The sequence below is a fragment of the Triturus cristatus genome, chromosome 10, assembly GCF_964204655.1.
Source record: "Triturus cristatus chromosome 10, aTriCri1.1, whole genome shotgun sequence".
Classification (NCBI taxonomy): domain Eukaryota; kingdom Metazoa; phylum Chordata; class Amphibia; order Caudata; family Salamandridae; genus Triturus; species Triturus cristatus.
In genome coordinates this window covers 992,083,162-992,095,254 of record NC_140593.1, presented here as the reverse complement: position 1 = coordinate 992,095,254, position 12,093 = coordinate 992,083,162, and the positions used below count along the sequence as shown (strand labels likewise).

The 12,093-nt window shown below is 50.8% G+C and overlaps 1 protein-coding gene across 6 annotated transcripts in view; it reads left to right on the top strand.

Annotated features, from left to right (window-relative positions):
* The window catches only part of SREBF1 (sterol regulatory element binding transcription factor 1), a 109,170-nt gene that overhangs the window by 95,170 nt on the left and 1,907 nt on the right, over nt 1-12,093 (top strand). For 3 of the 6 annotated variants that reach the window (XM_085628943.1, XM_085628942.1, XM_085628944.1), the window contains exon 18: nt 5,072-5,183. In XM_085628943.1, coding sequence (XP_085485069.1) covers nt 5,072-5,183 — 112 coding nt within the window. Of the gene's footprint in view, nt 1-5,071; nt 5,184-9,624; nt 9,710-11,066; nt 11,245-12,093 lie in introns of those variants that run through there. The other 3 variants (XM_085628948.1, XM_085628945.1, XM_085628946.1) reach the window with 2 other exon arrangements.

The window sequence follows — 12,093 nt, the reverse complement described above, 5'->3', positions numbered from 1 at the left end:
GCAATTTCCACCGAGACCGTGTGCGTCTCTCCCGCAGCGTCCGCGATGGCCGGAATCACCCGGCCTGCACGAGGGTAGGTGGCCAGTCGGTGCAGGAGCGTACCGTTCTTGTCCCCCCACCCGTATACCCGGGCCACCGAGGAGCGCCAAAGAGTCTTTGCCGCATCGAGAGAGTGCATGCGTATCTCCTCGCGGAGAAAGGCCAGTCGCGGCGCCCGAGCAGCGTCACCCAACGCTTCCTGGTCGCGCTCAAGCTCCAGGGCCTGCGCTTCACAAGCCGCAAGTTGCTGGAGTCGGCGCCGGCGCTGCTGCTGCAAATGCCCCTTCGCCACCCCTCTAATGGTGGCCTTGCCGGCCTCCCAGAGGACAGCCGCAGAGGAGACGGAGCCCGCGTTATGAAGGAAGTATTCCGCAATCCCTTTTTCCACCACCCCCCCGAAAGGCCTTATCTTGAAGGAACCAGGCATTCAAACGCCACGTCGGACGGGCAGTAAAGGGAGGTGGGCCGAGAGCCAGAAGCACCGGCGAGTGGTCAGAGAGGCCCCGCGGAAGAATGCGGACGTCACAAACCCCTGCACAATCAGTAGAGGGAAGAAAAATTAGGTCAATACGGGCGTGGGAGTGGTGCGCCGCCGAGGTGTGGGTATATTGGCGATCGTGAGGGTGCCAAACCCTCCAAACATCACATATGCCCAGGGCCTCAGCCCAACACGATAGCTGCTTCGCGCGAGCGGTCCTGGTTGAGGAGATCGGACCCGTCGAGTCCAGACGGGGTGTAGAGACCGCGTTGAAGTCCCCACCGAGGACAAGGGACCCCGTCGGGAGCCCGGGGAGGAGGGCCGCCGTGTAGGCAAGAGCGGACTGCAGCAGGGATGGCGCCGCGTAGAGGGACAGCAGTGTAAGCGGCCGTCCCTCCAGGGCGCCACATACCGCAACAACCATCCCCTGGGGGTCCAAATGCACCTGGGTCAGTACAAAGGGAAAGGAACGCTTAAGCAGGATAGCCACCCCCCGTGAACCCCTGGCGAAGCCTGCATGCCAGACCCTATCGTAGCCATAGCGGGCGAGGAAGCGACATTTATTACCCATAAGGTGGGTCTCCTGAAGAAGGAGAACATCAATCTCCGCACGCTGCGCATATTTGAGGACCGCCATGCGCTTGAAACGATCTAGCAGACCATTGACATTCCAGGACAAGACGCGCACAGCAGCTCTAGGCAGGGGTGTGTCCGCCATGGGAGCAAGTAGGGGCATGTAGGACAGGAGATAGACACAGCAACCGCGAAAGGGAGCCGGGGAAGGGTCGGCAAGCGCGCAGGATGCCAAGTCCCCGCGGGCATCGCGTCCACACTGGGGCCAATAAGCGCTTGGGCAGGAGATCTCCCCGGAAGGAGGGACCTGAAGAACTATGACAGGAGAGCAGGTCAAACATTACAAGATGCCTTAGAACCATCACAACGAGGATTGCACCCTCGAACAACAAAAACCTCCCTAGGAGGAAAAAACAACCCCAAACCAATCCCCACCCCGCACCCCCCACCCTATACTTCGAAAACAGAAGCATCTGTCGCCCTAACAGTGTGTAACCAAAACCAAGCTAAAACGCTCGGGCCTGAGCGCTAGTGGACCCCCTTAAGAAATCATATCAGACCTGAATCACCCGCCCTGGCCGAGAGCAACAAATGTGTAGGAGCACCAAGGCCCGACTGTAAAGTCCAGCAACCAGGAAGCACACCCCCACTTTCCCTCCCTGACAAGAACAATACAAGCAGCAAGTGGAGGTCAAATGGTAGGGCTGCGGGAGAGGTCCGAAGTGTCTATTTGAGGAGCAGGCTGGGTCGCAGAGTCCGTCCGCCGGGGGGAGACGGTCCGTTGCTCGGCGGCGTCAGGACCAATGGACGCCGCCGAGGAGGCCGACGAGGCCACGGACGCCCGTCGCAGCCGCCCCCCGGAGCGCACGTCAGTCACCTCCTCCCCCGCGCGTCTCCGGAGCAATGTGCGCCGTCGCCTTCGGGATCTGGAAGATCGGGGCGCTCCTCGCCCAGCCCGCCCCTCCACCGGTGATCCTCGACCAGCACGCTGCAGAGGACATTCCTCCGTGAGCCAGGCCCAGGCTGCCCGCGGCGTGTCAAAGAAGAGAGTCTTTTGCTGGAAAATGACCCGGAGGCGGGCTGGGAACTGCAACTGATATTGGAGGCCCAGGGAACGCATCTTCTGTTTCACCTCCATGTAGGAGCGCCGGAGCTCTTGGACCTCTCGGGTGTAATCCGGGAAGACCATTATGGAGTGATTTTGGTAGCGGAGATTCACAGAGCGTCTGGCCTCCCTAAGGATCGCATCCCTGTCCCGGAAGTTCAGGATCTTCAGGATAAAAGGACGGGGGGGCGCCCCCGGGGGCCTCGGCGCCAGGGAACGGTGGGCCCTTTCCACCATGAAACAGGCCGAGAGACTGCCCACTGGCATCCAGGATTGAAACCAACGCTCCAAGAAGTCGTCCGCGCGACCCGCCTCCGCTCCTTCCGGGAACCCCACCAGGCGGAGGTTACAGCGCCGGGCGCGATTTTCAGCGTCTTCCACTCGGTGATGCATCTCTTTAGAGTGGGTGGTAAGCTCACACACCTGGTCTTGCAGCTGGCGGATATCGTCTTCGGCCGTTGAGATACGTGACTCAGTTTCAGATATACGGGCCGTGGCGTTACGCAGGTCTTGCCGAAGAAGGGCCACGTCCACCTTCACCTCCCCCACCATGCCCTCCAGGGAGGAGCGGGATGCCGTGATGGCCTGCAAGATGGCAGCAAGGTCGGTGCCAGGGGGGGCCCCCTCCCCGGCGGGGCCCGGCCCCCTCTCGGAGGTCGTGAATTTGTCCATCTTAGTCTGGGTAGCCGCTGGCGTCGACCTGGAGGCCCTGTCCTTACCCATGGCGGTAGCACCTGCAAGACCGGGGGGCGCGTCGCCCAAACCACGGGCAATAGATCCAGCCGCGGCGATGCCAGAGGGACTCGGGAGGAGAACAGCAGGAGGACACCTTGCGTGATCTGGAGGCCGCTAGTTACTCGCCGCCTGCACGCAGCCTAGGATTCCGCCCGGAGGGGCACCACACCTCACCCCGTGTCGCCGCCAAAGTCACCAGGTGTTCGTCCGCCTCGGAGAGCCCAACACGTCCACCGCCCGTGAACGGCTCAGGGCTAGGGGCTCCAGGGGCCCCCCGCGGACAGGGCCACCCCCAACACTCAGGCCCCCAGAGGGGGGGGCGGGGGAAATGCTAAAGAAGGAGGAGGCAAGGGATGACCATCCACCACTCCCCGACCGCCGACCTGCGGCCCGAACCCCCGCCGCGGCGCCACTCCACCAGCTCACCGCTGCAGGCCTCGGGGCACCAGGGCAGTGCAAGCAGCGTCGGCGGGGGGGGGGTGAGGGGGGGAGGGAAACGCCGGACCCCGACCGCCGACACCCGGTCCGATGGGGAGGGCCCCCGCCACCACCAGCACCCCCAGCCGCTCCAACCACCCCAGCAGGGAGTGTACTCGGTGCCCCACTCACCGCCTGGTCGTCTGCCCGTTTCCACCGCCCGGGACGGGCCTCACAGCATCCCACTGCCAGCCACAGGATCGTAGGCCAGATTCGCTATTCCTCCAGTGGCCACAGAATCAGCGGAGTTATTTACCAGATTTCAAGTAGGTGCACCCGCTCAGCCTCCAAGCGTGGAGCCCTCCCTCGGGTGTCACAGATGAAGCCCTAGACAGTCCAGCCATCCGTCACATGGTTCTTGGCGCGGGTCTCAGGCCGCAGAGCTATCTCTCCGATCTCCACTGGGATCACCCGCTCGGGCCTCGGAATGGGAGAGTTTTGCACGGCGAGCAGGCCCGAGTCTGAAACGGCCTTGCTATATATATCCCTCACGTGTGTAAACAGCAGGGCTATCCCTACGATCCCGGCTGGGTTAAAATGCTCAGGTTGCAGGAAGGGGACACCCAGCAGTCTCGGGCCTTAGACGGCCTTGCAGTCCATCCCTCGCGTGGTCGGGCAGCAGAGTTGACCCTCAGGTATTCACGTCCTCCGCAACTCCGTGCGGCTGTATGGTCGGGCACCCTTCAGCTCGGATTCTCGTCGCAGGGGGGGGGGGGGGGGGGGCACACCGGACCCCGAACGCCGACACCCGGTCCGATGGGGAGGGCCCCCACCACCTCCAGCACCCCCAGCAGCTCCAGTCACCCCAGCAGGGAGAGCACTCGGCGCCTCACTCACCGCCTGGACGTCGGCCCGGTTCCACCGCCCCAGAGGGGCCTCACAGCACCCCGCCGCCAGCCGCAGGATCTTAGGCAGGGCTCTCCCCACAGCAACAGCGCTGACCCCTCTCTCAAGCCAGGGCCTCCAGGCCCAGCCGCCTCGTGGGCGCCGCGGGCTCGAGTAGCCGCGCGCCCGCACCCAGCATCCAGGAAGTAGCCGCCTCCCGCCGGGCGCTGAAGAGAGGCCGCCAACACGGCTCCGGGGGGGCGATCACCTGCCAAACTCGCACCGATGACAGCCGGGCGGGCCAAGACCCCAAGCCTGCCAAAGCGGTCGGCCAGGGCAGGAGCAGGCGAAATGGGAAGGATCGTTGGGGTCCGGCAGCCGGAGCTTCACGGCAGAGCAGCCATGCCGGTCAGGCGCCACCTAGCGCTCCCTCTTAGCTAGACTCTTAAGTGCATTTCTCCCTCCCTCCTTTGATGAAGGATTTACTGTTTTCCATTTGTCTCCATTGAGTTGAAATCAGCCCTCTCCTTAATTTGCTGGATTCTCCCGCCCTAAAATGAAATATTCCCTTTCCACTTACGAGCTGTGTTTTTCCACCCTCACCCCCCCCAGAGAGCATTTTCCTTCAGCTTCTCTAAGTGCACCCTGTCCCACTGTTATACTTTTGCTGTGCACCTTCAGTCCTCCAGGAGCATTCTCCCTGTCCCGGTCTGCTGTGTGTGCTGTGCTGCTAACCCTCCCATAAATGGTCTCTGACTGTCTCCCTCCTCTGGGAACGAATACTCTGGCAATCCTTGGCTGCTTTTATGAGACTGTGCTCATAAGTGTCCTTTTCCAGGTGTTCCTGCACGAAGCTACTGCGCGGTTAATGGCTGGAGCGAGCCCCACCAGGACCCACCAACTCCTGGATCGCAGCCTGCGGCGGAGGGTTGGACAGAGCAGCAAAGAAGGTAAGGGAGGGCTGCACAAGATGTTGACCAATGGGTGCCTATGACCATTTGCTTAGTTGTGGGGGAAGTATAGGGTCAATGCCCTCTTGTTAGGCCATTTTGTAGTGCAGTAAATTCATATGGACAAATGCCATTTGCAAGGGCCAGTCCAGCTGAATTTTAAGCTCGGAAAGTATAGTTTACCTCTTTATTTGTCACCGTTATTTTTTAAAGGTACACAACTATTCATTTGGGGCATACACATTTGGGAGATTTGATTTTGATATTAAATGCTTTCTACGTTCTTTATAAAATGTACATTTAAAAAAACGTGAGTTTTTGGGGGATTGTGTGACATGTCCTGCTGGTAACTCAGAAAGGCCCTCACTCACTATGCTTGCTAGAAATCTGCCTCTTTGCATGGCCCAGAGACTCTTCTGAGGTTGCACTTCTGTTCAGTCAGGTCTTCTTCATGACCATGGATGTAAACAGGCATGTGCCTGAACGTTGGGTGCCAAGTTCTAGTAACAGGAACATGTGGACCCTGGTGTTCAAGTGCCTGCATACCAATGGACCCTCTACGTAAGGAACGTGGCATTTGTTTAGCCAGAGTTTCTCTGACCAAAGTATACCTCACATGATATTCAATGCCATATTTATAGTGCTGGTTCTCTCAGACCCCTCCCCCGCACTGTAGCACAAACAAACTTCCTAGTACAAGGCACACAAATTTGCACTATAGTGCAAAAATGTGTGTGCAATGTCGATCATAGGTTTTGGTACTAGAAGGGTATCCTTTCTGTACAAAATACTATGCTTAGACTAACTTTAAAACGTTTCACACATTGGATGTGTGTTATACAGCGCAGTACATGTTTAATGTGAGAAAAGTTAAGAGAAGCAAAGACCTTTCTCCTTGTTAATGACTCCCTCAAGGAGGTGTTTTTGGCGCAACACCCTATCTAACCATTTTAGTGGATAGTGTTCTGTGTCAAAAAACATTGATGTGCCACACATGAAACACCCTTTGATGCAAAGCGCTATTTGTGTTACTTTAACAGCTTTTTTAGTGCAAAAATGTTTTGTGCTGGAAAGTAAATACTTTATCATGTGCCACATTGCATGACTTTGCAGCGGCACAGAATGTTGGTACATCTTTTTCTAACTATCACTATGCTTTGGTCTCGAAGAAATGTAGCTCAGATCTCTAGAGGGTAAAAAAGTAAAAGTAATCCGTTGTTTTGGCCACCTTGGAGGTTGCAAATGCAGCTCTGACCTGCTGAGGTCTAGCCTGACTTTTGAGGCTGAAGAGTCTAGTATATGTATGTGCACTAAATCTTCAGATTTCAAATGGTTATGCAAAGCTTTACATTATGTGAATGTGACAGGATTTATAGTGTGCACAGCTACTCAAGTGTGTCCCTGCGCTATACGGTCTGTGAAAGGAAGCAGATACAGAAGGTGAATATTGAGAGAAAGGCCAGGCCTTCTGCTTTATCTTAAACCCGGCCTTAGCCTTTGTTTGACGCAAGTCAAATGGGAGATTGTTCCACCATATAGAGACCAGGAAGGAAAAAGAGAGACTTCCTGCAGTGGACAGACAAACCTTAGGGATCTTTGACAGATGATTGCCAGATGAATGTAAAACTCTCGCATGGGGTATAGAAAGCAGTCCTAGCTGAAAGATAGTCAGATCCAGAATGATGGAGAGCCCTAAGAATTAAGAGTGCTACTTTAAGTTTGCCAATGGGAAGCCAGTGCAAATTACGAGATGACAGGAGATATGTTTCCATCTTGGCAAACCCAAAACCAGTCTTGCTGCTGCATTCTGAACAACCTGGAGTCTATTCAGGAGGTATTGTGGCAACCCTGCGTTGGCGTAGTCCAGTCTGGACATCACCAGGGCTAATAACACAGAAATCTTTGTTGAGAATGATAAAAAATGCAAAAAGGTTTTTGCCATAAGCAGGAAACCAAAACAAACACCAACCAGAGAGAGAATTTGACTATGAAATGACATTTCTGTAGTCTACGGTTGTCAATTTTCATTTGACTTCCTTTCACGGCTGGTGGGTTCAATTGGTGTAGAATAACTGAGGGCCAGAAGCCTCCAATGCAGAGAAGTGGAAACAGTCCACCTGCCATATGGAGACCGACTACCTAATGGTCTCCCAGGGCTTCCGTACTGGCATATGGTCCGGAACAGACGTCAATAAACGATTCTGTGAAGTAGGGGTTTGTTTCACAAAAAGAACTGATGTTAATGTAATTCTGTTTGTTTTAATTGGTATTCAGTACTGCATTTTGGTTAAATTACTTTTGTAAAGAAAAGAGTTGGGGACATTTATAGCACAAAACACTCAACTCAAAGCAGCAGTAGGAGGCGGATCCAGTGTCAGTGAGGCTGGCCTAAGGGTATCTGGTCCCATACCAAATATATTACAATGACAGATTCAGTATTTGTTCTGCCTTCAGTATGTTTCCATCATCACAGTGTGCCCTCAAAGGCCCTGTAGCTTTCAAATACGAATTAACTGTACTATTAAATATTTACATTGAGTGCCAGTTCAAAAGTATGAGATTAACAACATCAACGTTGTGTGATGGGCCCAGGCAATTTAAAAAGGTAACGTCGCTTCCAACAAATCATTCTATATGAGCTGTTTCATACCTTTAATATGTCCATGGTCCAGATGTTAGTTATTTCTGCCCTTGCCACTGTTAGCAAACTTACAAGAGACCGGTAGCAGATACTTTGAACCTACACTTTCTAGCTTCTTCAATTGAGTCAGACCTCCTCTTTCTGGAAACTAGATGAATAATTGCCCTTTTCTCACAAAGTTTGTGATACTTCTTAACGCTGACTGAGAAGTTTGCTGAGGAAGACGGCTAACATGCCATAAAGGCTTCAGGTGTAAAAATAGGAGCTGCGTGTATCTTGCTGGTCTCCAGTTGATTGATAGCACCTTGTATTTGATAGTTTATTCGGCAGAGAGTTTTGTACTTTCTCTTAAAGAACAATTTCTTGTCACTCAAGCCTGTTCAAAGATCTGTTCAATGTCAAACTCGCTGGGTGCATGCTTTCTGCAAGTATTGGGTTCATCAACCTGTGTTGCCTCCATCATATTGTTATTATTTTGCTCATATATTCCTATGTATGTTCACTTAACTTATTTAGGGGCATATTAACAACGGCCAGCGATAATTATCACTGGCCGTGCTTAGCGATAATTATATTATCGCAGGCTATCTCTGGTATTTATCGCCCTAGCAGCGCGTTATTAACAGTGCGTTACTCCAGGGCGATAAAAATTCCAGAGATAGCGAGGTTATCGCCCTTTTGCAGGGAACATCGCTGGTTTTCCAGCGATGTTCCCTGCAAAAGGGCGATAACCTTGCTGATACGACCCACAGGGTTGTATCAGCATAATCCACCCCCTATGTTAGGGATGGCTAAGTCAGGATTTTAGCAGACGTTAGGTTTTGGCGAAAATGTCAGTTTTCGCCAAAATCTAATGTGTGCTAAAATCATGTGGGCTGCCTTGTAAATATCGCGATGTAAACATCAGCGATATTTGCAAGGTAGTCCATCTTGGGTACGCCCAGTAATGCCCACTTTGCATCTCATTGGAGATGCAAAGTGAGGCGTTGGGGAAAAAGGGTGCTAACATGCGATTATGCATGTCAGCACCCTCTTGTAAATAGGGCGCTGGTTTTATCTCCGCTTTTTTGGCTTTGTAAGCCAAAAAAAGCGGAGACAAAGCCCTTGTAAATATGCCCCTGTATTTGTTGGTTTCATGTTCTGGAACCTTGATTTGTGATGCGTGAGCTCTTGGGGACCGTTCCTTCAGTTGCTTCTGAGCTTTGTGGATTGCATTTCATGGGCATTTATACTTAAGAATACAAATGTATTAATACAGCACTTAATGTGGGTGCAGTGCCTTTTTGAACACTTGCCTAATCAGCCTCACCAAAGGGCCCTTTGATGAGGCCACCTCCACTGACCATTACATTGCAGTGGTGGAGACTCAAAGGTAAAAACCTACACAAGATGGCGGCTCTGTGGCAGACATGCATACACTGCTGAACTAAAGCTCTTCAGAATACAGTGCCTTTGAGGTCCTTCCCAGACCAACATGGCTGCCATGTTCTGTCTACAGAGTCACAGCTTGAGCAGGAGGTCACAGATCATTAAGGTACATGCAGGGATGTTTTGCTTCATTCCTTGGAAGTATTCAATCATTCTAAGCTGATAATTCGTTGCCACTGACCCTTTATGTTTGTCCATCTTTGCCACTGTCATAACAATGACTTTATAGGGACAAATGACTCCACAATGTAGCAGCTTATACAATTGTATTCACTTTTGCTTGTATATATAATATACAATTGTGCACGGAGATACAGAGCATTGTTGAGCACATGAATCTGAAGTTGTGTGTTTTTTTTTGTTTATCCACAGATGTTATAAGGCTGGTCAGCTGCAGCGTGAGCTTCCCCACACTTCCTTGCCAGTGAAACCCACTCTTGTGTTGGGCGAGACCCAGGTGGGGATGATGAGTTTATTCCACCTCCCTGGCAGTCTTCTCCTCCCCCTCCTCCACACATCAAACAGAGACTTAAATTAAAGCAACATGATGGTTTTAGGAGGCAGACCTGTCTGAATTTGGGCCGAAACAAAAGAGAACCTGAAAATATTATTCTCAGTTAAGGGATGACTCCAAGGTTAAAAAGCGGCTTCTTCCGTGCCTTGAATGTGATAGGCGTGTTACTCCCTATTGACGCCAGACTGAATTGTTTTTCCAATTGTTTAATTTATACTGTATTCTTGAGTTCCATTTTATTGTCCTTGTGTGCTGTGCCTTTAGCATTTCTCTCTCCACATGTGGTCTTTTTCGGTTTTCTCAACTTTTTTGCCCTTACATGGATAAGCCGAAAGCTGTGTACAGATTGAATACACACACATTGACAATCACAGAGATGAATTCACAACTGATGCTGAGACTGTTGCCTGTTCAGTTGGGGACACCAATACTACTGATGCAGTGTGGGTTACGGCAGCCATCTTTAATAAGGTGTGTCCATTCGTAATCCTTGGGAACTCTGATAACCGCTGTCCCCGAGATACTTTATGATGCAAGAGTTTAAAGGAGTGGATTTGGTCTACCTCTCCAGCTGGATCTGAACGTGCTGCCAGAAAAGACAGGATGTCAGGCATTTTCTGCAGATCTTTCAGGGTCACAGGGTCAGATGTCAGTGGGATTCGTTATGAATGAAGGCTCTCTTTCCCACACAAAAATGGGGGATATCCCATGTGTAGCTGTGCTTGGTATAGAAAGTGACAGCTCGTCTAAAGTCCAATCGTGCTCGTCGGTTACTTTTTTTGAAGCACTATACTCTTGGTAAAATCTAAAGCTAATCTCCTTTTACACCACATTTCTTCTTAATTCAGTAGAATCAACGGGAGAAGAACTTTATTGGTCGCTAGTAGACTGTGTCTTACCTATAAATAAAGAATTGTGAGTCTGTGATCTGAATGCGAAGAGACGGGTTACACATTCCTCCTACTCTTTTAAACAGGCCGCTTCTGGAATTGATTTAGACCGCTTCTGGAATTGATTTAGAAGCCAGTTCTGGTGTGCACCACATTGGTTGTAGCCAGATGATGTGAAAGCACTGCTTGATTTTTGGGTTTGATGGTCTGAAATAGATCTCTTCTCGGCTTGAATGGTCACGTCCCTCAAAAAGATTCTCTTTAGCTTTGGTTTGTCACATCTCTCTTGTATAAATATGTATTTAGTGTGACTAATCACATCTGTCTCTCAGACGTGCATTTAGTGTAAATTTTCACCTCTCTTGGTTTTGATCTGCATTTATTTTGAACTGATACTTTCTCTCTCCTAGGAATCTTCTATGGGTTTAATGTCACACAGCCACAACTTCGACTCTACTCCAAGTTATCATACCAACACACCCACTTCTTTCTCATATTGTTCTACTAGGTTTCTCATTTGTAGCTTTTTACTTGCACTCATGCATTGATAAGGTCTCAATAAATTAATTTTTAAGGAAACATCAGAAACCGTTATATGTCAGTCTTTTGTGCAACAAAAATATGGTGTGTTTGTTGGGTTTGGAAACCAAAATTCGTTTTGGAGAGCACTTTTTCGTTGTGCTTGAATTGCAGATGCCAGTCATTTAAGGGATGTCGGTAATGATGTAACCAAGCTCACTGGTGGCACAAAAGATTTGTGGAAATGTGTATTTCATAGGGCTAGGGTATATCCATTAGTGGTAAAAGAAAAAAAAGGTTAGGATAGGTATCTAAAACCATCACTGTTGATTATTTAAGTCTCAAAAGAGAGACCAAATTGTGTGTTGGTCTGGAAATATCTCCCTTGCCCCAAAAAAAAGTTTACTTAACAGCATGCTTGAGGTACTCTGGCTGCCTGACGTGAAGGCTTACGCTGCTGCTGTCACCTTGTACCAAGTATGTGGATCGACAGAAAACATTAGGGGTCATATTTACAAGGGCTTTATCTCCGCTTTTTTTGCTTAAAAAGCCAAAAAAGCAGAGTTAAAACTATCACCCTATCTACAAGAGGGTGCTAACATGCATAATCGCATGTTAGCACCCTTTTTCCCAACGCCTCCCTTTGCATCTCTAATGAGATGCAAAGTGGGCGTCACTGGGCGTACCCCGGATGGACAACCTTGCAAATATCGCTGATGTTTACATCGCGATATTTACAAGGCTGCCCCAGCATTTTAGCACACGTTAGTTTTTTGAGAAAACAGCTGTTTTCTCCAAAAACTAACGTCTGCTAAAATGCAGACTTACCTATCCCCAACATTGGGGTGGATTATGCCGATACAACCCTGTGGGTCGTATCAGCAAGGTTATCGCCGTTTTGCAGGGAACACCGCTGGA